The sequence below is a fragment of the Leucoraja erinacea genome, chromosome 5 (genome assembly GCF_028641065.1).
Source record: "Leucoraja erinacea ecotype New England chromosome 5, Leri_hhj_1, whole genome shotgun sequence".
Lineage (NCBI taxonomy): Eukaryota > Metazoa > Chordata > Chondrichthyes > Rajiformes > Rajidae > Leucoraja > Leucoraja erinaceus.
In genome coordinates, this window is record NC_073381.1 from 7854769 (window position 1) to 7882431 (window position 27663).

General features: G+C 45.9%; 1 protein-coding gene across 2 annotated transcripts in view; it reads right to left on the reverse strand.

Annotated features, from left to right (window-relative positions):
- The window catches only part of LOC129696915 (glutamate receptor ionotropic, kainate 2), a 589849-nt gene that overhangs the window by 216881 nt on the left and 345305 nt on the right, over positions 1 to 27663 (reverse strand). For both annotated transcript variants that reach the window (XM_055635016.1, XM_055635015.1), the window contains exons 5-6: positions 19036 to 19089; positions 13153 to 13326 (exon numbers count right to left, since the gene is read on the reverse strand). In XM_055635016.1, the coding sequence (XP_055490991.1) occupies positions 13153 to 13326; positions 19036 to 19089 (228 nt within the window). The remainder of the gene's footprint in view (positions 1 to 13152; positions 13327 to 19035; positions 19090 to 27663) is intronic.

Consider the following 27663-nt stretch of genomic DNA (forward strand, 5'->3'; position numbering starts at 1 on the left):
AAACAGGCCCTTCAGCCCACCGAGTCAGCACGGCCAGTGATCCCCGCACACTAACACTATCCCACACACACTGGGAACAATTTACACATACACCAAGCAAATTAACCTACAGATCTGTACGTCTTTGGAGTGTGGGAGGAAACCGAAGATCTCGGAGAAAACCCACGCGGTCACAGGGAGAACATACAAACTCCGTACAGACAGCACCCGTAGTCAGGATCGAACCCGGGTCTCTGGTGCTGCAAGCGCTGTAAGGCAGCAACTCTACTGCTGCCGCCCATATTTGCAACATAGTTCTTCACTACAATCTGGAACAGTTCAGATTTGAAAACCAAGAGAGGTTCATTCATCTTGCGCATCATTTCCATAACAGATTGCTAAATAGAATGAATGAAGACAGAGTGCCATTTAGGCTTCCTGCTATTATCACTAATGGGATCAAACAATTATAAGTGCTTGCAGCTAAATGCTTCTGATGAAAATTCATTGACTACCAAAGCAATTTGAGGACTTTTGGTTTCTATGTAATTCCTTTGGACCGTACTTCAAAGCTTCACTGAATAAAACACAATAATAAAACATTTGGTGGGCTTTTGCACAAAATCTGTGGAACTACCAAAGGGTAGCAAAGCACAAAGTTTGGAAGCCAGCACAGATAGGGGGACCTCATTGAACTGACCGAACAGTGAAGGCCTGGAAAGAGTGGATGTGGAGAGGAGTGGGAGAGTCTAAGACCAAAAAGGCCATACCTTTAGAATAGAGATGAAGAGGAATTTCTTCAGTCAGAGGGTGGTGAATCTGTGGAATTCATGATCAGAGACAGCAGTGGAGGCCAAGTCATGGGGTATTTTTAAAGCGCAAAGTGAACGAGTCTTGATTAATATGGGTGGCAGGGGTTATGGGGAGAAGGCAGGAGAATGGGGTTGGGAGGGAAAGATAGATCAGCCCATGATTGAATGGCAGAGTAGAGTTTATGGGCCGAATAGCCTAATTCTGCCCCAATCACATGAAATTATGCAGATAGATTTGGCCTCATGAACCTGTCAGTGATATGATAAAAGTTTGGAGAGGATAGGTCTGTATCCAGTGTCATTGACAAGGCTGGGAAGGGATTTGATTGAAGGGTAAGATTCTGAACAGTCCCTGTATCTCCAGTTTTGATACATGCCATTGCAAATGGGTAAAGCACCTAAATGTGTGTTTGTGATTTCCAAAGAGGGCGGCCACATTGGCGCAGCATTAGAGTTGGTGCCTTGCAGCGCCGGAGACCCAGGTTCGATCCTGACCACGGGTGCTGTCTGTATGGAGTTTGTACATTCTCCCCGTGACCTGCGTGGGTTTTCTCCAAAATCTTCAGTTTCCTCCCCCATTCCAAAGACGTACAGGTCCGTAGGCTAATTGGCTTGGTAAATGTAAAATTGTCCCTAGTGTGTGTAGGATAGTGGTAATATGCGGGGATCACTGGTCGGCGTGGACCCAGTGGGCCGAAATGCCTGTTTCCACGCTGCATCTCTAAGCTAAACTAAACTAAACTTAAGATAACAGATATTTCACTTCCTTTTTGCATCATCTATTTAAAAAAATTGAGATCTGGTGGAACTCATATCTTTAAGAGGAAAAGCTATCAATAATTTCAAGTGGAACAACGTCATTTTAATGCTAATCAAACGTAATGAAAATGAAGAGGGAATGTTGATTGGATTCCAATGCCGTCAATAGTGACTTTGTTCCAGCAAGGAATATGACCTCAATGCCTATTTCTCTGCAGCTCCCCTGCCTTTGATGTTGTTAAAAGCAACACATACCATCAACATAACAATGTATGATTGCATTCTGAACAATCCCATCAACTCCATTATCGTATTTAGGTTTAGGTTTAATAATGTCACATGTACTGAGATTATAGAGACATAGAGTCTTACAGTGGGCCTTTTGGCCTCTTGCCCACATCGACCAACATGTCCCAGCTACACTAGTCCCACTTGCTTGCGTTTGGCCCATATCCCTTTCAACCAGTCCAGTCCATGTACCTGTCTAAATGTTTCGTAAACCTCTTGATGGTACCAGTGAGGTACAGCAAAAAACTTTGTTTTGCATGCTGTCCCAAACAGATCAAATCTACCATACATAGACATAATCAGTTCAAATGTAAGTACAATAGACATTGTTACAGAGATAAGTTGAATGAGTTAGGTCTTTATTCTCTGGAGCGCAGAAGGTTAAGGGGGGACTTGATAGAGGTCTTTAAAATGATGAGAGGGATAGACAGAGTTGATGTGGACAAGCTTTTCCCTTTGAGAATAGGGAAGATTCAAACAAGAGGACATGACTTCAGAATTAAGGGACAGAAGTTTAAGGGTAACATGAGGGGGAACTTCTTTACTCAGAGAGTGGTAGCGGTGTGGAATGAGCTTCCAGTGGAAGTGGTGGAGGCAGGTTCGTTGGTATCATTTAAAAATAAATTGGATAGGCATATGGATGAGAAGAGAATGGAGGGTTATGGTATGAGTGCAGGCAGGTGGGACTAAGGGAAAAAAAGTTGTTCAGCACGGACTTGTAGGGCCGAGATGGCCTGTTTCCGTGCTGTAATTGTTATAGGGTTATATGGTTATATGGTTAATAGATAGAGCAAAGGGGAAGATGCAGAGTGCAGAAGACACTTCTCAGCATTGTAGAGCATTCTAGTGCGTCAGTATTATGGACAATGTAAACTGCCCGCAATGGGGTGAATCGGACAGTAGTCCTAGCTGTTCCTGTCTTGCGGTGCGCACTTTCAAGCTTCTGTACCTTCTGCCAGGCAGGAGCAGGGAGAAGAAGGAATGACCAGGATGGGAGAGCCCTTTGATTATGATGACAAGTTTTTCCTTAAGGGCCTGTCCCACTTGGTGATTTTTTTGGAGACTGCCGTCATCATTGACTGATGTATCAGGTCATCGAAAAATTCGTGGCGGCGACGTGGCGTGACGACGTATTGACCCGCGGTGTTTTTTCAAGTGTCGCAACATTTTTTTTGTCACCGCTGGATTTTGGAATGGTCAAAATATTTCGACGATCCTCATATGACGCCTGCAGTCGCCGAAAAAATCGCTAAGTGGAACAGGCCCTTGAGTCTTTCCCTGCAACTTGTTCATCCAGAATCTTTTGATTTGTATTGCCTTTAATCTTCACCAGAGGGGTGAGTGGTAAGAAGCAGTTAGACGACCGGTACATCTCTGGAATGGAGGGGGAAACCAAGGGCTTGAAAGAATCTCGCATGATCAAGCATAGAACCTGTTCAGACAGCAACAGAATTGCTGCTCACTATACCGGCCCATTATGCACCAGTGTTCCCATCACTGGTCACCTGTGAGCATTCAAACAGCTATCTCTGCATCCTTCCCTTTGTCTCACTTCTCTCTTTCATCCCTCCTGTCGTTTGTTTCACCCCCAAACTGCCTTTTCTTTCCATTCAACAACTCCAGTTTCCCCCTTTGAAGTCGACGGTCTTTAGTTTGTCGTCACTTGCAACACAATCACCAGAGCTGCGGATGAATGAAAGAGCAGAGTCACTGACGGAGCTGATAGCCAGGGACAGCTTGCCTATAGCTCCGTGGAGACATGTATTATTCATGGCAGCCTCCAGTTTCTGCACCTGAATCAAGAAACAAGGTTCAATGGGTCTGAAAGATTTCAACATCACTGCGCTACACTGAAACAGGAACAGAATTATAATATTACATTTACACAACATCTGAAATGCAACCTAAAATAGAGATCAACAGCTCCACGTTCCTAGGTGGGAGCAGGAACAAGGACGAGGCATTTGAAACCTCCGCACTAATTGTACAGATTCCATCAAAAATAGGTTTGACCCAGTATTAACTCAGTTCAAGGTGGCACAGTGGCGCAACGGTGGAGTTGCAGTGCCAGAGACCCGGGTTCGATCCTGACTACGGGTGCTGTCTGCACGGAGTTTGTACGTTCTCCCCGTGACCTGCGTGGGTTTTCTCTGAGATCTTCGGTTTCCTCCCACACTACACAGGCATACAGGTTCGTAGGTAACCCCCTGAGTTACTCCAAAAGAAAAACATTCTTGCCGTAGAGGGAGTACCGAGAAGGTTCACCAGACTGATTCCTGGGATGTCAGGACTTTCATATGAAGAAAGACTGGATAGACTCGGCTTGTACTCGCTAGAATTTAGAGATTGAGGGGGGATCTTATAGAAACTTACAAAATTCATAAGGGGTTGGACAGGCTAGATGCAGGAAGATTGTTCCCGATGTTGGGGAAGTCCAGAACAAGGGGTCACAGTTTAAAGATAAGGGGGAAATCTTTTAGGACCGAGATGAGAAAAACTTTTTTCACATAGAGAGTGGTGAATCTCTGGAATTCTCTGCCACAGAGGGTAGTTGAGGCCATTTCATTGGCTATAATTAAGAGGGAGTTAGATGTGGCCCTTGTGGCTAAAGGGATCAGGGGGTATGGAGAGAAGGCAGGTACAGGATACTGAGTTGGATGATCAGCCATGATCATATTGAATGGCGGTGCAGGCTCGAAGGGCCGAATGGCCTACTCCTGCACCTATTTTCTATGTTTCTATGTCTATGTTTCTAAAGGTTAATTGGCTTGGTATAAATGTTTAGTTTAATTTAGTTTAGAGATACAGCGTGGAAACAGGCCCTTTCGGCCCACTGTGTCCTCGCCGACCAGCGATCCCCGCACATTAACACTATCTTACACCCACTAGGGACAATTTTTACATTTAACAAGCCAATTAACCTGCAAACCTGTACGTCTTTGGAGTGTGGGAGGAAACCGAAGATCTCGGAGAAAACCCATGCAGATCACAGGGAGAACATACAAACTCCGTACAGACAGCGCCCGTAGTCGGGATCGAACCCGGGTCTCCGGTACTGCATTCGCTGTCAGGCAGCAACTCTACCGCTGCCCCACCGTGAACGCCGTTATTTGCCTCAAATTAAAAACGTCTGAGAAAGATGGCATCAGAGCTAATATATTAGCTGTAAACATCTGATCCAGGAGCTAATATTCTTCTGCAGGTTCCTGGGGCAGAGTTAAAGGCAGCTTTGTATTAAACTCATATTATACTCAATCAGTGAGAGTTTGACATTGGTACAAGGTTATTAAAGAATAAAAGTGATTCATTCCACAGTTCTCTTATCTATTCTATTAATAATCCTTTGTCTTGGTAAATTCAACAAGGAATATTTTTGTTTTCAAAAAGGCAAGATTTTCAAAGGAAGAAAGGTTTTGCATTCCATCAACTCCTCCTGAAGCCCGATACTTGAAATGCATATCATAATTTGTTTGGAGGAGATTGTATGGCTTAGCTCAATTAATTGTTTGCTTAAAACAATGTGTGCAGATAAACTATTTCCGTATCATCATTTGGTAACAAAGTTGGACTCGATAATGGATTTACATAGAAACATAGAAATTAGGTGCAGGAGTAGGCCATTCGGCCCTTCGAGCCTGCACCGCCATTCAATATGATCATGGCTGATCATCCAACTCAATATCCCGTACCTGCCTTCTCTCCATACCCTCTGATCCCCTTAGCCACAAGGGCCACATCTAACTCCCTCTTAAATATAGAGAATGAACTGGCCTCGACTAACCTCTGCGGCAGAGAGTTCCAGAGATTCACCACTCTCTGTGTGAAAAAAGTTCTTCTCATCTCGGTTTTAAAGGATTTCCCCCTTATCCTTAAGCTGTGACCCCTTGTCCTGGACATCGGGAGCAATCGTCCTGCATCTAGCCTGTCCAACCCCTTAAGAATTTTGTAAGTTTCTATAAGATCCCCTCTCAATCTCCTAAATTCTAGAGAATATAAACCAAGCCTATCCAGTCTTTCTTCATAAGACAGTCCTGACATCCCAGGAATCAGTCTGGTGAACCTTCTCTGCACTCTCTCTATGGCAATAATGTCCTTCCTCAGATTTGGAGATCAAAACTGTACGCAATACTCCAGGTGTGGTCTCACCAAGACCCTGTACAACTGCAGTAGAACCTCCCTGCTCCTATACTCAAATCCTTTTGCTATGAAAGTTAACATACCATTCGCTTTCTTCACTGCCTGCTGCACCTGCATGCCTACTTTCAATGACTGGTGTACCATGACACCCAGGTCTCGCTGCATCTCCCCTTTTCCTAGTCGGCCATACGGCTTTGTTTTTGCTTTCAAAGTGGATAACCTCACATTTATCCTCATTAAACTTCATCTGCCATGCATCTACCCACTCCCCCAACCTGTCCAAGTCACCCTGCATTCTCCTAGCATCCTCCTCACAGTTCACACTGCCACCCAGCTTAGTGTCATCTGCAAATTTGCTAACTCGACATCCCAAAAAGCTGTCAAATCGCTACTTGAATTATGCTCTGCATATCACTAGGTCTGTTGAAGGATCACCATCAAATTAGTTTCTCCACATATAGATCAGCACAAAATCAATGGCATGAATTCAGTGCACAGTGACCTGCCTCATTGACCACGAGCCTGATCACTGGTTCTAATATCTCTGATACAACTCAGTGACAAAGTTAATTTGATATTACTCAGTGAAATGTTCTTCATTTATCATTAATTAAAAGTTTCAACAGGAATGCAAGTTTTGTTATGTAGTAACAGCCACTTCTGTTTGCAAAACAAAAATCTTCTCAGTTTTGTTTTAGTTCTGAGATGTAACACTCTACATCCCAAAAAGCTGTCAAATCATTGCTTGAATTTTGCTATGAATACTACTGGGCCGTTGAAAGTAATTATCTCTCCCGACAACAGTACTAGGAGAGACATGTGCCCTGCACTAGACAGTTTATCACTGGGAACTGCGATCCAACACAGCATGCTCAACTTCTTGGTGTGCCTACAGTGTGGGCCTTAATGATCATTGATCATAGATCATAGAACAGAACAGCACAGGAACAGGCCCCTTGGATCACAATGTCTGTGCCAGATACAATGCCAGAATAAACTAATCTCATCTGCCTGTGTGTAATCTAGATCCTTCTATTGCCAGCATAGCCATGTACTACCTCTTCAAGACCACTATCGTATCTGCCTCCTTGGCAATGCGTTCCAAGCATCCACCACACTCTGTGTAAAATACCTGCCCCAAACATCTCCTTTAAACTTTGCCCCTTTCACTTAAATCCCTGCACTCTAATCTGATATTTCCCTAATGGAAGTGAATTCCTTCCGACACATCTTCACATATAACCATATAATCATATAACAATTACAGCACGGAAACAGGCCATCTCGGCCCTACAAGTCCGTGCCGAACAATTTTTTTTCCCCTTAGTCCCACCTGCCTGCACTCATACCATAACCCTCCATTCCCTTCTCATCCATATGCCTATCCAATTTATTTTTAAATGATATCAATGAACCTGCCTCCACCACTTCCACTGGAAGCTCATTCCACACCGCTACCACTCTCTGAGTAAAGAAGTTCCCCCTCATATTACAACCTAAACTTCTGTCCCTTAATTCTGAAGTCATGTCCTCTTGTTTGAATCTTCCCTATTCTCAAAGGGAAAAGCTTGTCCACATCAACTCTGTCTATCCCTCTCATCATTTTAAAGACCTCTATCAGGTCCCCCCTTAACCTTCTGTGCTCCAGAGAATAAAGACCTAACTTATTCAACCTATCTCTGTAACTTAGTTGTTGAAACCCAGGCAACATTCGAGTAAAGGAAATAGGCAACGTTTCGGGCCGAAACCCTTCTTCAGACTGATCGGGGGCCCTCTTAAACATTTGAGTAAATCTCCTCTGTACTCTCTCTATTTTGTTGACATCCTTCCTATAATTGGGCGACCAAAATTGTACACCATACTCCAGATTTGGTCTCACACATGCAGGAAGGAACTGCAGATGCTGGTGCTGGTTCACACCAAGGGTAGACACAAAATGCTGGAATAACAGAGTGAGGTCTTTTATGCTCTTTTTTACAATATACAAATACCTTTCTATTGTCATAATAGATTGAAATACAAATGATGTAGTCTGACATATTGTGATTTTTTGCTCAAGTTCATTAACTGAATGTAAAGAATTTTAGTAAAGCCCCTGTCCCACTTACACGACCTAAGTCGCGACCTCTGACGACCTTAAACGACCTAAAGAAATCAAGGTCGCGACGATCTCCTACAACCTTCCACGACTATGTTTACGACCTCCTACGACTTAGTTGAGGACCTCCCACGACTATGAAGGAGACCTCTTTCGACTATGTTGAAGACTGGCTTCGACCATGTACGTTTTACTGCTGTTTGCAGTAGCCCTTTTGCTTCAGCAGCCTTTCAAGGGGAAGAGCAAGGGTGGAGAGGAAGCAGAAGAAGAGGTCTCAATGGGTGAATGGAGATGATGTGATGGACTGTCCCAGTACACCAGATGACTGGAAGAGAGTGGTGCTGGGCTTTGACAACTGATGGAACGTTAAGCACACATGTGGGGCAGTGGATGGCAAGCATGCCATTCTTGTCCCTATCCCTGGCCCCCTCATTTTCCTTTTCGTACAGGATGGCATTCTGCTGGAACCATTCCTCAAGGTCCCCCTCCTGCTGCCTGGTGAAGGTGTAGGGCATGACCTTCCTCCAGCCCTCCCTCACCACCAATGGGGCATCTGCCTCTAATGCTGTGTCAGACACAGGAGAAAGGGCTGCTTTGCTGCCTTCAAATGAGGCAGTGAAGGATGGGGTGGTTGTGGGGACATATACTACCACCCTGGTCTCCCCCTCCAGGGGTCTCTCATACAGGGCTACCTCCTCCTGCTCTATCACCTCCTGTGGCATCACCTCCTGCCACTCCTCCTCCTGGGTGGGCAACAACTGCATGGCAGGATTTATTGAGGGTTGTGCCCTCCTTGTGCGTTGCTGCCGTTTTGGTGCCATCTCTAAAACACACGTCTCCTCTCCAAAACACTCTCCAGCTATGAATGAACATGCCTTGGAGTGACAGAGGTAATGTTCTGCTGTTTAAACAACATTTTTTTTCTACTGACCTATTTTTCAACCCGGAGCTATTCCCTTCGACTGGCTCCAACCGCATATGACTACCTACGACTTACATCGCGACCTACTACGACCTACCTACAAGATACAAGATACATATTTTTGTCACATGTACTAGTTGGCACAGTGAAATGTGTTCACCATACAGCCATACACTAAATTAAAGAACACAACACACGATAGAGTTCAACATAAAACATCCCCACACAGCAGAATCAAAAGTTTCCCACTGTGAGGGAAGGCGCCAAAGTCGGTCATCTTCCTCTAATCTAATGTTCCCGATGTTCACCCGTGGCCGGGGCCTCCCCGAACCGTCCACAGTCGCCGCTACGGGAGGCCCGATGTTCAGGCCCGCTCGCCGGGGTGATGGAAGACCGACATCGGGACTGGAGGACCTCCTCAGTGGCCTGGACATCCGAGTCGGGCACCTCCTACCGGAGTCGGTGGCTCCCAAAGTCCGCAGGTTGCGCTGGGCGGAGATACAACGCTGGCGGCCCTCGGCAAATGGTCCCAGGACTCCGCGGTTTTGTTCAGCGCCGCCCGCATTGGAAGCTCTCCAAATCACCGCTCAATGATGTTGGAGCAGCAGCCCAAGGCTCTGGAGCTCCAAATGCGTATCTTGTTGTATCTTGTATCTTGAGGAAGACCTCCTACGACCTCCTACGACCTCCTACGACTTTATGACGACCATGCTGCGAGTATGAGTCCAGAGCAAACTCGGCAGAGGTTGCGAATTAGGCCGTGAAAGTGGGACAGGGGTTTAAGCTGAAAACAAAATCTCTGTAACCGATAAAGACATTGGCAAGGGATTCCTAACAAATTAGTTTCTCGGGATATTGATCACCAAAAAATCGATGGCATGACTTCAGTGCATAGTGAACTGCCTCATTGACCACAAGCCTAATCGCTGGTTTTAATATCTCCGATACAACTCAGTGGCAAGTTAATTTGATATTATTCAGTGAACTGTTCTGCATTTGTCATCAATATAAAGTTTCAATATGAATGCAAGGTTGTAATGTATGAACAGCCACTTTCGTATGCAAATCAAAAATCTTCCCAGTTTCGGTATCGTTCTGAGATACAACATGGAAACAGGCCCTTTCATAAGTTCATAAGTTGTAGGGCAGAATTAGGCCATTCGGCCCATCAAATCTACTCAACCATTCGATCATAAATGATCTATCCATCCTTCTCAGCCCCATTCACCTGCCTTCTCCCCATAACCCCTGACACCAACGCACATTGACCTACTCAGTCCACACCGACCACTGATCACCCGTTCACACTAGTTCTACATGATACCACTTTGGCATCCACTCCCCGACACATTAGGGGAAAATTTACAGAGGCTAATTGACCTACAAACCCGCACGTCTTTGGGATGTGGGAGGAAACCGGAGCACCGGGGAAAAACCCACGAGATAACAGGGTGAACGTGCAAACTCCAAATGGACAGCATCCGTAGTCAGGATTGAACCCGCATCTCTGGTGCTGTATGGCAGCAACTCTACCGTTGCGTCACCGTGCCACCCGATGTATGATGAAAGGTTCCCAACCCGAAACGTCTCATATCCGTGTTCTCCAGTGATGCTGCCTGACCCACTGAGTTACTCCAGCACTCTGTGAAACGTCACCTATCCATGTTCTCCAGTGATGCTGCCTGACCCACTGAGTTACTCCAGCACTCTGTGAAACGTCACCTATCCATGTTCTCCAGTGATGCTGCCTGACCCACTGAGTTACTCCAGCACTCTGTGAAACGTCACCTATCCATGTTCCCCAGAGATGCTGCCTGACCCCTGAGTTACTCCAGCACTCTGTGAAACGTCACCTATCCATGTTCTCCAGTGATGCTGCCTGACCCACTGAGTTACTCCACCACTTTATGTTTAGTACAGTTTAGCTTATTATTGTCACGTGTGCCGAGGTACAACAAATAGCTTTTGTTTGCCTGCTAACCAGTCAGAGAAAAGGCTGTAGATGATTACAATCAAACCGGTTAAAGCCCTGTCCCACGGTACGAGTTCATTCCACAACCATATAACCATATAACAATATAACAATTACAGCACGGAAACAGGCCAACTCGGCCCTTCTAGTCCGTGCCGAACACTTAAAGAGCTCCAAGAGCTCTCCCGAGTTAAAAAAAAATCAAACTCGTGGTAAGCACAGAGAATGAACGTAGCTGGTACGTCGGAGCTCGGGGACGTCTCTTACCGGCTTGTACCGCTAACAGCAGGTACGCAGGAAGACTCGCTAATGGCAGGTAAGCACGGGAAGACTCGTGAAGATTTTTCAACATGTTGAAAAATGTCCATGAGAGCCCCGAGTACCGACGAGTGGCCATTACCGTAAATCTCAGAGTTCGAATCTGGGCAAACTCGGGAGAGCCCTTAGAATGAACTCGTACCGTGAGACAGGGCCATTCCAGTTTCTTTGGACAAGACATTTGCTCCCCAGTGTATTTTGGGCTCAAACTGGTGTGGTTTGTTGTCACATTTTCTCGATAGTTTCCCAATTGGTGCCCACTGGCTGAACGATTATTTCGGTCATGAATAAAATAATACTAACTCTAAACTAACAAGCGCAGCTCAGGATTGGAAATCTGTGCTGTCACAATTCAGCAAGGGAAAGATTAAATCACACAAGCTCAAACAAACGATAGTTCAGGTAATTAGCTCGAGAGACCTGTGCTAACGACATTGGAAAGCCTGTTAGGTCACCTTAATTATGCATGCTAAAACTCTAACTATAGGCAGATGAAATAGTACGTTTAGAACAAGTTCAAATATGGACCACTTTGTTCACATTGCTGTGCCTAACTTTAGTGATTAAAGATATAGATTTAACGGGGGGGGGGGGGCGGGGGGGGGATTTAATAGGAATCTGAGGACTAATGTTTTTACACAATAGGTGTATAGGCATAAATACACACACGTGTTAAATAAAAAATTGAGAAAAAAAAAGAAAAAAAAAAGGCAGGGACTATTTTCCTATTTAATCTTTCCCTCTCACCTTAAACCACAAACATAAATGTATTTTATTGGGATTTTATGTGATAGACCAACACAAAGTGGTGCATAATTGTGAAGTGGAAGTAAAATCATACATGGTTTTCACATTTTTTACAAAAAAAAACTGAAAAGTGTGACGTGCAAAAGTATTCAGCCCCCCTGAGTCAATACTTTGTAGAACCACCTTTCGCTGCAATTACAGCTGCAAGTCTTTTGGGGTATGTCTCTACCAGCTTTGCACATCTAGAGACTGACATTTATGGTTGCACTGGATTTTATTTAGGGGTATCAGAGTAAAGGGGGCTGAATACTTTTGCACGCCACACTTTTCAGTTTTTTATTTGTAAAAAAATTTGAAAACCATGTATCATTTTCCTTCCACTTCACAATTATGCGCCACTTTGTGTTGGTCTATCACATAAAATCCCAATAAAATACATTTACGTTTGTGGTTGTAACGTGACAAAATGTGGAAAAGTTCAAGGGGTATGAATACTTTTGCAAGCCACTGTAGTAGTCATAGGAGGTCATAGTCATAGTCGTAGGAGGTCGTAGGAGGTCTTTTACTTTGGCGAGTCAACAAGACAAGAGGTGCTGTTTGCACCCATCATGGCTGGTCTAAAGCTGAGGGAGTGGATGCTAAAGTTTATCTCGCTCCTGAGTTCAATGTGTCTGAGCTGTCTGTGTCTCATAGCCTGAGACCGGGAGTTCAGGAGTTCCAGCCAGCAACACCCAGCACAAACCTGGCTTCCAAAAAACACGAGTGCATTCCCTTAAAGAGCACTTCACTGGGAGTTCCTGTGGAAATACTGGCTAAAGGTACACACTTTGAACCATTGCTGCAGAATCATAGAGCCATAGTGATACAGGCCCTTCAGCCCAAGTTGCCCACACCAGCCAACATGTCCCAGCTACACCAGTCCTACCTGCTTGTGTTTGGCCAATATCCCTCCAAACCTGTCCGAAAAAATGTACCAATGTTCTGATTTTATCTTTTTGACGTCTGCGACAGGACAGTGAACAGCATACCATACTCTGGCCACGTCACCGTTTCTCGACTTGAAGAAACATCTCGCATTTTTCTAACATGCCAACGCCTTTTATAACCTTTTTGCTCGTACCGTCATGAATCCATCCAGCAATCCCGAGCCTGCTTTCGGCGGTGCTTGGAGTCGTTCCATTGACCATTTTTCGATGATGGAGGCGACTTGACTGCTCTCAGTGTTGAGAATCTGGAGACCGGTCATATTCACCCCGCTGTAGCGGTAAGGGTCCAGGTCCAGGGCAAAGATGTCCTGAAACACAGTCAAGAACAGTCATAGAGTCATGCAGCGTGGAAACAGGCCCTTTGGCCCAACGTTATCAAGCAACTAAATCATCCTACCACAACCAGAGAGCAGCCCTGAACTGCTATCTGCCACATTGGTGACAACCTTCTTTTCATTGCAAAAGGATTTGAGTATAAGAGCAGGGAGGTTCTAATGCAGTTGTACAGGGTCTTGGTGAGACCACACCTGGAGTATTGCGTACAGTTTTGGTCTCCTAATCTGAGGAAAGACATTCTTGCCATAGAGGGAGTACAGAGAAGGTTCACCTGACTGATTCCTGGGATTGCAGGACTTTCTTATGAAGAAAGACTGGATAGACTCGGCTTGTACACGCTAGAATTTAGAAGATTGAGGGGGGATCTTATAGAAACTTACAAAATTCTTAAGGGGTTGGATGGGCTAGATGCAGGAAGATTAAACCTGATGTTGGGGAAGTCCAGAACAAGGGGTCACAGTTTAAGGATAAAGGGGAAATCCTTTAGGACCGAGATGAGAAGAACTTTTTTCACACATAGAGTGGTGAATCTGTGGAACTCTCTGCCACAGAGGGTAGTTGAGGCCAGTTCATTGGCTATAATTAAGAGGGAGTTAGATGTGGCCCTTGTGGCTAAAGGGATCAGGGGGTATGGAGAGAAGGCAGGTACAGGATACTGAGTTGGATGATCAGCCATAATCATATTGAATGGCGGTGCAGGCTCGAAGGGTCAAATGGCCTACCCCTGCACCTATTTTCTATTTTCTATGTTTCTATCTCCGCTGAATGGATAGCACGCATCAAAGGCTTTTCACTGTACCTCGGTACACGTGACAATAAACTAAACTGTACTGCCCATGCCGACCAAGATGTCCCATCCACACTGGGCCCATCTGCCTGCATTTGGCCCGGCGCGGCCTTAACGGCCGTGGGACTTACCATCGCCCGCCTGGGGCCCTAACATCGGGAGAAGAATGGAACACAGGGGAGAGACAAGACTTTGCCTTCCATCACAGTGAGGAGGAGATTCACTGTGATGGATATTATGAGAATTGAATTGTTTGTGTGTCTTGTAGAAATTGTTTTGTTTGTATGACTGTAGAAACAGAGTTACGTTTGAGCCTCACTGAGGTTCAAATGACAATGAATAAATATTGTATATTGCATATCCCTCGAAACCTGTCCTATTCATGTACCTGTCCCGTGACTTCTGACTGTAACTCTGTCCCTCTCTGCTTCTGCCGTTATATGGACAACTCATTCTAGGAGCGTGTTTGGTTATAATTCATTTGATCTACAGTATGTGGCCATCTCTGGCAAGACCAGGAATTATACACTGGCACAGTGGTGAAGCAGTAGAGTTCCTGCCTGGGGTGACGCCTGTTTGGTCGTAAGGAGTCGCCCAAAGAGTCGTACCTTTTTCTGGTCTGCCGGGTTCCGACAAGTCGCCGAAAATATGGCATAAATGGGACAGGCCGTTAACAGCGCCAGAGACCTGGGTTCGATTCTGACCATGGGAGTTGTCTGTATAGAGTTTGCATGTTCTCACTGTGACCGTGTGGGTTTTTTTGCTTTCAGCAATTATTTTGGTGTTAAATATTGTTTTGACTGGTATTATGCTTGTAACATTTTCACAATGTAGGTTTTGAAAATAACTTTTGTTAGAAATTGTGGATGAGGCTGCAATATTTTTGGACCCACTGTCTGTCGGGTGAAGTCATAGTCATAGAGTCATGAAGGTATACAGCGTAGAAACAGGCCCGTGGGCCCAACTTGCCCAACACCGACCAAAATGCCTCATCTACATTAGTCCCACCAGCCTGTACCTGGCCCTTACCTCTGTACACCTGTCCTACCCATGTACCTAGAGTCAGAGAGTCATAGAGTGAGACAGTGCGGAAACAGGGCCTTCGGCCCAACTTGCCGCCACAGCAGCCAACATGTCCCAGCTACACTTGTCCCACTTGCCTGCGCTTGGTCCATATCCCTCCAAGCCTGTCCTATCCATGTACCTGTCTAACTGTCTCTTAAACAATGGGATAATCCCAGCCTCAACTACCTCCTCTGGCAGCTTGTTCCATACACCCACCACACTTTGTGTGAAAACGTTACCACTTAAATTTTCCCCTTCACCTTGAACCTATGTCCTCTAGTCCTCGATTCCCCTCCTCTGGGCAAGAGACTCTGTGGATCTACCCCATCTATTCCTCTCATGATGTTGTACACTTCTGTAAGATCCCCCCTCATCCACCTGCACTCCATGGAATAGAGACCCAGTCGACTCAACCTCTCTCTATAGCTCACACCCTCTAGTCCTGGCAACATCCTCGTACATCTTCTTGTTAATAAATGTTTTTTTATTAACCTAGAAACCTTTGGAGTGTGGGAAGAAACTGGAGCACCTGGAGAAAACCCACGCGGTCAGGGTAGAAAGAGACCCTTCGGCCCAACTTGCTGACACCGACCAACATGTCCCATCTACACGTTAGCTTTCATTGCAAAAGGATTTGAGTATAGGAGCAGGGAGGTTCTACTGCAGTTGTACAGGGTCTTGGTGAGACCACACCTGGAGTATTGCGCACAGTTTTGGTCTCCAAATCTGAGGAAGGACATTATTGCCATAGAGGGAGTTCAGAGACGGTTCACCAGACTGATTCCTGGGATGTCAGGACTGTCTTATGAAGAAAGACTGGATAGACTTGGTTTATACTCTCTAGAATTTAGGAGATTGAGAGGGGATCTTATAGAAACTTACAAAATTCTTAAGGGGTTGGACAGGCTATTGAATGGCGGTGCAGGCTCGAAGGGCCGAATGGCCTACTCCTGCACCTAATTTCTACGTTTCTATGTTTCTATGTTTCACAAGTCCCACCTGCCTGGATTTGGCCCATATCCCTCTAAACATATTCATGTACCTGCCTAATTGCTTCCTAATCATTGCAATAGTCCCTGCCTCAACTACCTCCTCCGGCAGCTCGTTCCATACACCCACCACACTTTATGTGAAAAGGTTACCCCTCAGGTTCCTGTTAAATCTTCCCCCCTCACCTTAAACCTATCTCCTCTAGTTCTTGATTCCCCTACTATGGGCACGAGTCTGTGCACCTATAAGATCTATTCCTCTCATGATTTTGTAGGAAGTTCCGACTGCAGGTGAGCAGTGGTTGAATGTCACCAAATCAGGGCTTCAAACTCCTGTGAACACAGTGGGTTAGCTAAATCTAAGGCAAGTATGGATGTTGAGAGGTCTAAGATACTGGGAATGCATATGTTCTAAACAAACAAGCCAGATACTGCAGTACACCCACGCTGTTAAAAGATCAAAGGGAGCTATTCACAGTTCCTCACTGACTGGCAGTAAATCATTAAAATTGTGAAATAATGGAGAATAAGGCAAAAATAAGGCCTGGATAGAGCGGATGTGGGGAGGATGTTTCCACTAGTGGGAAATCTAGCGCCAGAGGCCATAGCCTCAGTATAAAAGGACATCCCTTTAGAAAGGTGATCAGGAGGAATTTCTTAAGTGAGTGGGTGGTAAATCTGTGGGATACTTTGCCACAGAACACTGTGGAGGACAAGTCAACGGATTGACAGATTCTTGATGAGTATGGACACAGAAACATAGAAAATAGGTGCAGGAGTAGGCCATTCAGCCCCTGCACCGAGCCTGCACCGCCATTCAATGTGATCATGGCTGATCATCCAACTCAGTATCCCGTACCTGCCTTCTCTCCATACCCTCTGATCCCCTTAGCCACAAGGGCCACATCTAACTCCCTCTTAAATATAGCCAATGAACTGGCCTCAACTACCCTCTGTGGCAGAGAGTTCCAGAGATTCACCACTCTCTGTGTGAAAAAAGTTCTTCTCATCTCGGTTTGCAAAGGATTTCCCCCTTATCCTTAAGCTGTGACCCCTTGTCCTGGATGACCCCTTGTCCCCTTGTCCTGTATAAAAGGACAATCCTTTAGAAAGGTGATCAGGAGGAATTTCTTAAGTGAGTGGGTGGTAAATCTGTGGGATACTTTGCCACAGAACACTGTTTTTTTTTCTTTCCCAAAAAATTTATTCAATTATTAAAAAATAATATTTACACTACAATAAAACAAGCCAGAACCCACCACCATAAATACAATACAAATATATATCCATAATAAACTATTATACAATTATGATACAATCCTTATTGAGGATACATTCAACACCCTGCAGAGCCCAGCGGTCCCGAAACTCCCTCAGGGTGCCCACAGACAGGGCGTATTCCCTTTCTAATCCCACCCGGGCACGGACGTAACCCCGGAAAAGGGGCAGGCAGCTGGCACAGAACACTGTGGAGGACAAGTCAACGGATTGACAGATTCTTGATGATTATGGACATAGAAACATAGAAACATAGAAAATAGGTGCAGGAGTAGACCATTCAGCCCTTCGAGCCTGCACCGGCATTCAATGCGATCATGGCTGATCATCCAACTCAGTATCCTGTACCTGCCTTCTCTCCATACCCCTTGATACCTTTAGCCACAAGGGCCACATCTAACTCCATCTTAAATATAGCCAATGAACTGGCCTCAACTACCTTCTGTGGCAGAGAATTCCGGAGATTCACCACTCTCTGTGTGAAAAATGTTTTTCTCATCTCGGTCCTAAAAGATTTCCCCCTTATCCTTAAACTGTGTCCCCTTGTTCTGGACTTCCCCAACATCGGGAACAATCTTCCTGCATCCAGCCTGTCCAACCCCTTAAGAATTTTGTAAGTTTCTATAAGATCCCCCCTCAATCTTCTAAATTCTAGCAAGTACAAGCCGAGTCTATCCAGTCTTTCTTCATATGAAAGTCCTGACATCCCAGGAATCAGTCTGGTGAACCTTCTCTGTACTCCCTCTAGGGTGAGAATGTCTTTCCTCAGATTAGGAGACCAAAACTGTACGCACTACTCCAGGTGTGGTCTCACCAAGACCCTGTACAACTGCAGTAGAAACTCCCTGCTCCTATACTCAAATCCTTTTGCTATGAATGCTGACATACCATTCGCTTTCTTCACTGTCTGCTGCACCTGCATGCCTACTTTCAAAGACTGGTGTACCGTGACACCCAGGTCTCGTTGCATCTCCCCTTTTCCTAATCGGCCACCATTCAGATAATAGTCTACTTTCCTGTTTTTGCCACCAAAGTGGATAACTTCACATTTATCCACATTATACTGCATCTGCCATGCATTTGCCCACTCACCCAACCCATCCAAGTCACCTTGCAGCCTCCTAGCATCCTCCTCACAGCTAACACTGTGAGGGGTCTGGGGTCATGGGGGGAAGGCAGGAGAATGGGGTTGAGGGGGAAAGATAGATCAGCCATGATTGTTTTAATGTATTAATGTATTCATGTTTTATGTGTCATTCTTAAATGTTACTGTATGTCGTCTTGTTACTTGCGAGCGGAGCACCAAGGCAAATTCCTTGTATGTGAACATACTTGGCCAATAAACGTATTCAATCATTCATTCGTTCGTTCAATCAATCATTCATTCATTCATTCATGCATTCAGTCTTTTATTGACTGGCAGAGTAGACTTGATGGACTGAATTCTGCCCCTAGAATTTATAACCTTTAGAAATACATGTCAACCAAATAATGTCAACCATTTATCAGCGTGTGTCATCCTTACACATCATGTAATGACAATAAATTGTTCAATTGCTTACCAAGGTGGTGAAGATGTAATGATAATATTCAGTCATCATTCCCATTGACAAAGCCTGAGAAAGAAATGAAAAGACAAGTCAAACTCCAATAGTTGTCCAACACCGACATCATTCTGAGAAATATTTAGTGCAAAACATTGAAAAAAAAAAAAACAAATTACATGACTTCCAATGTATAATCTGAACAAAGCAATTATAGACACCCACAAGTTTGTCAAGTTGACATTAAAACAGTGCAGGAGATTCAGGCACACCCATTGCTATTATTAAAGAGTGCAGACTCCAATATATCGTGGAGAAAGAACAAGCACTCACTGGCCGATCGTTTCGCTGAACACCTAAGCTCAGTCCGCCTTGTTCTACGCGATCTCCCAGTTGCCAAACGTTTTAGCTCCCTTTCCCATTCAATTCCTGACCTTTGAGTCCTGGGCCTCCTCCACTGTCAGAGTGAGGCCACACGCACATTGGAGGAACAGCACCTCATATTTTGCTTGGACAGCTTGCAACCCACCAGTATGAACATTGATTTCTCTAATTTTAAGTAACCCTTGTACTCCGTCTCTCTCTCCCTGTCCCTCCCCCGCCCTAGTCATCCTGCTAGTTCCACTCTTTGCATCCATGTATCCTTTCGTTATCACCTCTTCCACAGCCAACAATGGACCATTGTGGGCTCCACCTTTCTTTGGCCATCGATGTCGGCTCTGATTTGTTCTGAACCTTTTCACACCTCTAGTTTCCCTCCCCCCTGACTCTCAAGTCTGATGAAGGGTCTCGACCCGAAACATCACCTGTTCCTTTCCTCCAGAGATGCTGTCTGACCCGCTGAGTTACTCCAGCATTTTGTGTCTATATTTGGTGTAAACTAACTTCTGCTGTTCCTTCCCGCACACTGCTATTAGATAGATAGATAGATAGATCCTTTATTGTCATTCAGACCTTACGGTCTGAACGAAACTATGTTGCCTGCAGTCATACACAGAATCAATAATAACAAAACATACAATAAACACCAATTAAACATCCACCACAGTGAGTTCACCAAGCACATCCTCACTGTGATGGAGGCAAAGTCTTAGTTTCCATCTCTTCCCTCCTTGTTCTCCCTCTGCGCTGAGGCGGTCGATCCAGGCCGGAGATGCCGCTCTCCAGTCCAGCGGACCTCCGTGGTGATGTCGCCGCTGCCGATAGCCGGAACGCCATCCCCGCTCCGAGACGGCCCGCCACAGTATCAGCTCCGGGCCGCCGCCCCAGCTCCAGGTCGATGCCCCAGCTCCAGGTCGCCGCCCCAGCTCCAGATCCTGCAGTCTCCGCACCGGGCCGCTGCCCCAGCTCCAGGCCGATGCCCCAGCTCCAGGTCGCTGCCCCAGCTCCAGGCCGCCGCGCCAGCTTCTGGTCCCGCAGTCGCTGCTCCAGGTCCCGCCGTCTCCGCTCCGGGCCGCTGCCCCAGCTCCAGATCCTGCAGTCTCCGCTCTGGGCCGCTGCCCCAGCTCCAGGCCGCTGCCCCAGCTCCGGGCCCCGCTGCATCAGCCCCAGGCCGCCGCCGAAAGCCAGAACGCCGCACCAGCAAGTCGGGCCACCGCTGCTCAGCCCCGAAGACGGCCAGCCTCTCGTTGGTAAGTCCTGGCTGGCTCTGCCTCCGGAGCCTCGGGGTCGGTCGCAGGCTGGAGGCCGCCAGCTCCGCCATTAGGCCTCAGCGCAGACGGAGGCAGAGAAGGGGGATACGACATGAAAAAGTCGCATTCCCCCGAAGGAAGAGACAGAGAACATGTTCCACCCCCTCTAACACAACCCAACAAACTAAAACTTAACCAAAACAAGACAAAAAAACCAACAGAAAAAAGTAAAGACAGACGGACTGCAGGCGAGCCGCAGCTGTTAACAGCGCCGCCACTTCCGGAACCTCCGTATAGACAACTATTATTAATGAGTCTCATTATTAGAGCCCTGAGTACAATTACAAACAGGCTGAATGTCGTATTGGATCATTTAATGTGGGGTTGGGAAGTGATGTTCCCAAAGCACGTGGCATTATTTCAATGAGGACCAGCAAGTTTCAGAAACAACACAGGCGGTAAATCTCTCATGAACCAACATAAATGGAGTACGGTTTTAGGTTCAGGTTTATTATAGCCACATGCGCTAAGTAAGGAAGTAAGTACGTTTTATTTATATAGCACGTTTTAAATCAACTCACGTTGAAAACAAAGTGCTTTACATAAAATGAATAATTAAGTTTCCGTACATCCATAGAGAGAAAAATAAAGGTACAGTGAAAAGCTTTGCTTTGCAATCTATCCAGTCATATCAGGTAATAGTTTTAGCTTTTAGTTTTAGTTTAACGAGATACAGCGCGGAAATAGGCCCCTCGGCTCACCGGCCAGCAATCCCTGCACACTAACACTATCCTACACACACTAGGAACAATTTACAATGACACCGAGGCCAATTAACCTACGAACCTGTACGTCTTTGGAGTGTGGGAGGAAAGTGGAGATCCCGGAAAAAAGCAACGCAGGTCACGGGAGGACGTACACACTCCGTATAGACAACACCCGCAGTCAGGATTGAACCTGGGTCTCTGGCGCTGTGAGGTAACAACTGTACCGCTGCGCCACCGTGCCGCCCACGGTGGACATACTATACATAGATACAGTCAAACCAAACTCAAGTACAATTGGCAGTGCAAAGGGAAAGGTGAGGAGTGCAGAGTATAGTTCTCAGCATTGTGGTGCACCAGTTCCTGAGCCAATGTTGCAATTGGGCAGAGGTGAATCACCCTGGCTTATGAAAGGGCCATTCAGAGGGCTTATAACAGGGGGGAAGAATCTGTTCCTGAGTTTGGCATTACATGTGTTCAAGCCTCTGAATCTTCTATCTGGTAGGAGGCTGGTCAGAAGCATCTTCAAATTCTTGTTTTTATTAGTGTGGAGCATCACCGTGGTGCAGCAGTAGAGTTACAGCCTAATGCCCCTGTCCCACTTAGGAAACCTGAACGGAAACCACTGGAGACTTTGTGCCCCACCAAAGGTTTCCGTGCGGTTCCCAGAGGTTGCAGGTGGTTGCCGGAGGTTGCAGGCAGTGGAAGCAGGTAGGGAGACGGACAAAAACCTCCGGGAACCGAACCGCACGGAAACCTTGGGTGGGGCACAAAGTCTCCAGAGGTTTCCAAAGTGGGACCGGGGCAATACAGCACCAGAGAACCAGGTTCGATCCCGACTACGGGTGCTGTCCATACGGAGTTTGAACGTTCTCCCCGTGACGTTGCGTGGGATTTCTCCGAGATCTTCGGTATCCTCCCACACTCCAAAGACGGACAGGTTTATAGGTTATGTGTGGGGAAAGAACTGCAGATGCTGGATAAAATCGAAGGTAGACCCAAAATGCTGGAGTGGCTCAGCGGGTGAGGCAGCAGGAATGGAGAGAAGGAATGGGTGATGTTTCGCCTTGGCATACATGTAAAATTGTCCCTAGTGTGAGTTGGATAGTGTTATCGCGTTTGCCAGGATCGCTGTCAGTGTGGACTCGATGGGCCGAAGGGTCTGTTTCTCCGCTGTATCTCTAAACTAAACATCTTCAAAAATGCCATTTGTTTTTTGTGTTGAAGAGATGTGTTTGTTGAAGCAGTGACTGTACTGATCCACATGCTTGCACCAGTGACCACTGCTGTGTACGTCAGTGAATGATTGCTTTGTATTCTTTGTCCTACGCTGCAGAACAAGATGGCCTTGCGTAGATTGTCACATGTGTGGAGCTGGTTTGCTCTTCCCTACAGAAATAAATCAGAAGCCGAACAAACAAAGCATGAATGCCGGAAAACTGGAATACAAAGCGACAGATGGGCACAAAAAGCTGGAGTAACTCAGCAGGTCAGGCAGCACCTCTGGACAAAATGGAATAGGTGATGTTTCTGGTCGAGACCTTTCTTCAGACTTTTCTCCAGAGATGCTATCTGGCCCGCTGGGTTACACCAGCCTTGTGTGTCTATCTTTGGTTTAAACCAGCACCTGCAGTTCATTCCTACTCAATACAAAACAACAACTGCCTACAGAAGGCAAAGAACGGTCGAATATTTAAAATGCCTGTCCATTTAGTGAAATTGCAAATATCTCCCGCATTGAAATGCCAACAAATCCTTTACTTGCACAAAGGGTGGTGGGTGCGTGGAACGTGCCGCTGAGGAGGTAGTTGAGGCTGGGACTACACAACGTTTCAGAAACATTTGGACAGGTGCGTGGATTGGACAGGTTCAGCGGGATATGGGTTAGACAGGGCAAGTGGGACTAGTGTAGATGGGTTTTGTTGGTCGGTGTGTAAAAGTCAGGCCGAAGATTCTGCTTCCACACCGTAGAACTATATGTCTCTCTATGATTCTTTTCCAACAGCCATACGGGGAAAAAAAGAAACTTAAAGGAAAAAAAACATAGATTTGATTTAGATTAAGAGACACATTCAGCCAAACTCCATCGGTAGAACATATAGAGTCATAGAGTTATAGAGTCACAGCGAGATGCAGTGTGGAAACATGCCCAACTTACCCATACCGGCCAACATGTCCCAGCTGCACAAGACCCACCTGCCTGCGCTTGGTCCATATCCCTCCAAACCGGTCCTATCCATGTAACTGTCTAACTGTTTCTTAAACGTAGGGATTGTCCCAGCCTCAACTGTATCCTCTGGCAGCTCGTTCCATACACCCACCACCCTTTGTGTGAAAAAGTTACACCTCAGATTCATATTAAATCTTTTTCCCTTCACCTTAAACCCATGTCCTCTGGTCTTTGATTCCCCTAATCTGGGCAAGAGACTCTGTGCATCTACCCGATCAATTCCTCTCATGATTTTGCATACACCTCTATAAGATCTCCCCTCATCCTCCTGCGCTCCATGGAATAGAGACCCAGCCGACTCAACCTCTCCCTATAGCTCACACCCTCTAGTCCTGGCAACATCCTCGTAAATCTTTTCTGAACTCTTTCAAACTTGACAATATCTTTCCTATAACATGGTGCCCAGAACTGGACACAATATTCTGAATCTCACCAACGTCTTATACAACTGCAACTTGACCTCCCAACTTCTATACTCACTACTCTGACTGATGAAGGCCAAAGTGCCAAACGCTTTTTTGACCTGCGACTAGATCTTCAAGGAACCATGCACCTGTACACCTAGATCCCTCTGCTCTACAACACTACCCAGAGGTCTACCATTTACCGTGTAGGCCCTGCCCTTGTTAGATGTCCCAAAAGGCAACACCTCACATTTATCTGTATTAAATTCGATCAACCATACCTCAGCACAACTGGCCAATCGATCAAGATCCTGATGCAATCGTTCACAACCATCTTCACTATCTGCAAAACCACCCACTTTTGTATCATCAGCAAACTTGCTAATCTTCCCCTGTATCTTCTCATCCAAATCATTGATCTAGATGACAAACAGTAACGGGCCCAGCACTGAACCCTGAGGCACACCACTAGTCACAGGCCCCAGTCCAAGAAGCAACCTTCCACCATCACCCTCTGTTTGCTTCCGTGAAGCTAATTTGCGACCCATTCAGCTATCTCTCCTTGCATCCCATGCGATCTAACCTTCCAGAGCAGGTCAAGATATAGGCCAACTTTTGGTATCATTGATAGTTGAGAATTAGCTTATTGGGTTTAAGTCCACTGATCATGGCTTATATGAAAACAAAATAAAAGTTGACTGTAGTAAAAGTAAAATATGATTCAATAATGTTTTAATAACTGGTTAAGGAATATTAAGGTTCGAACTGTAAGATCCCATATGCAGTACCTTTCAAGATTTATGTATTGTTCCTGGAAATCATTCAAAACTAGAGTCATACAGCATGGAAATAGGCCCTTCGGCCCTACTCATCCATGCTCATCAAGATGCCTCATGTAAGCTGGTATGGGCCGGTTGCCGGGTAAGGAATAATGCATTGAACTGTGAGAAAAGGCTTTGTCTTTGGAGTGTGGGAGGAAACCAGAGCACCCGGTGGAAACCCACGCAGTCACAGTGAAAACATGCAAACTCCACACAGCCAGCACCCAAGGTGAGGGTTGAACTTGGCTCTCTGGTTCTGTGTAGCAATAGCTCTAACAGCTGCACCACTGTGCCGCCTACTTCAAATAGCAATCCTTTGTCACAACTGATGCTGTTTGTGCGGAACTTCCTGTGACTGCATGGGTTTCCTCCAGGTGCTCCAGTTTATCCCAAATCCCAAAGAGCTGCAGGTTTGCAGGTTAAATGGCCTCCGTAAAAATAGTCCCCAATGTTTAATTTACTTTAGTTTAGAGATACAAAGTGGGAACAGGCCCTTCGGCCCCCCCCCCCCCCAAGTCCACGCTGACGAACAATCACCCTCTGCACAAGCCCACACTGGAGGGAACATTTACAGAAGCCAATTAACCTACAAACCCGCATGTCATTGGAATGTGGGAGGAAACCGGAGCACCCAGAGAAAACCCACGTGGTCACGGGGAGAATGTAAAATCTCCATACAGACAGCACCTGGCTACAAAGTGCAGGATGCAAAGCAAGCCATGAAGATGAATGCATCAAGTTCATGTTCGCTGTTCCCTTTGCCTAAATGTATTAAGGGCCTGTTTCACTTGGAGATTTTTTTGGCGACTGCCAGCGTCCTATCAGTGTCGCCAAAAGATTTTGAACATCAATCTCGTGACACGTGAAAAAACACCGCACGTCAATATGTCATCACGCCGCGTCACGCCGCAACTTTTTCGGTGACGTGATACGTCAGTCAATGATGCCGGCAGTCGCCGAAAAAATCACCAAGTGGGACAGGCCCTTTACGTTTTTGTTCAATATTGGGTTCTGAGGTAAAATATTAACTCAATGGACCATAGAAACATGGAGGGCATCTACCACACACGGTGCCTCAGGAAGGCCGCCAGCATCCATAAAGATTCTGCACACCCTTGTAACGGACTGTTCGAACTACTTCCCTCCGGCAGATGTTACAAGGCCTTCTACGCCCGAATCTCCAGACTCAGGAACAGCTTCATTCCCAGAGCTATAGCGGCTCTGAACCGGCCCTGCTGAGTGTCCCCCATCCCCCCTGGACTGTCTCCCTCGGATGGTCACGTCTCACAGACACATCTGCACTTTAGTCTGTTTGAACTGTTTTGACTATTTTACTGTTCTTTTTACAATCCATGTTCTCGGGGTATCTAAATCTAAATGTTATTAGTTATTTATGTTATGACATCGGATGGAAGCTGCATACCAAATCTCCTTGCACTTATGTGCTATGACAATAAAATATATTATTATTATTATTATTATTATTATTATTATTATAGGGGCAGGGGTAGGCCATTCAGCCCTTCGAGCCAGCACCGCCATTCAATATGATTGTGGCTGATCCACAATCAGTACCCCGTTCCAGCTTTTCCCCATATCCCTTGATTCCGTTAGCCCTCAGAGCTGAATCTAACTCTCTCCTGAATACATCTGCCGATTGATTAGTGGTGAAGGAAAGCTTGTGGGTGATGTATGTGTAAAAATGACAACCTTATTTCACCAGGCTGTTACTGCCCAGCAAATAATAATGTTGTGTTTAAACTTCCTCACTGACACATCATTAAACCCTCGGAAAGTGTTCCCAATGGCAAAGCAAATTTGCAAATGCAATAGTTATGCTAATATCTTGTAAGCTTATAGGAAAATTAAATATTTATCAAAAGCTAAAGGGGTCCTGCCCAGCAGTGGTTTAGTGTAATCAGTGATATGCTACATTACATTACATCTTTACGACTGCTACACTGAGCAAAGGTCAGGAATTTGCTCAGAACCACTCTCGTCTTGCCAGTGTTACTTTCCTACAAGTGGAGCACGGTGGCGCAGTGGTAGAGTTGCTGCCTTACAGCGCCAGAGATCCGGGGTCAATCCTGACTGTGGGAGATGTCTGTACCGAGTTTGTAGATTCTCCTGTGTGGGTTTTCTCCGAGATCTTCGGTTTCCTCCCACACTCCCACATGAACAGAGTTGTAGGTTAATTGGCTTTAGTAAAAATTGTAAATAGATAATAGACAATAGTTGCAGGAGTAGGCCATTCGGCCCTTCGAGCCAGCACCGCCATTCAATGGGATCATGGCTGATCATCCCCAATCACTACCCCGTTCCTGCCTTCTCCCCATATCCCCTGATTCCGCTATCTTTAAGAGCCCTATCTAGCTCTCTCTTGAAAGTATCCAGAGAACCGGCCTCCACTGCAGATAATTCCACAGACTCACAACTCTCTGTGAGAAAAAGTGTTTCCCCGTCTCCGTTCTAAATTTCTTACCTCTTATTCGTAAACTGTGGCCCCTGATTCTGGACTCCTCCAACATCGGGAACATGTTTCCTGCCTCTAGCGTGTCCAAACCCTTAACAATCTGATATGTTTCAATAAGATATCCTCTCATCCTTCTAAACATCAGAATGTACAAGCCCAGCCATTCCATTCTCTCAGCATATGACAGTTCCGCCATGCTGGGAATTAACCTTGTGATCCTACGCTGTACTCCCTCACTAGCAAGAATAAATTGTCCCGAGTGTGCAGGATAGTGCAAATGTACGGGGATCGCTGGTCGGCGCGGACTCAATGAGCTGAAGGGC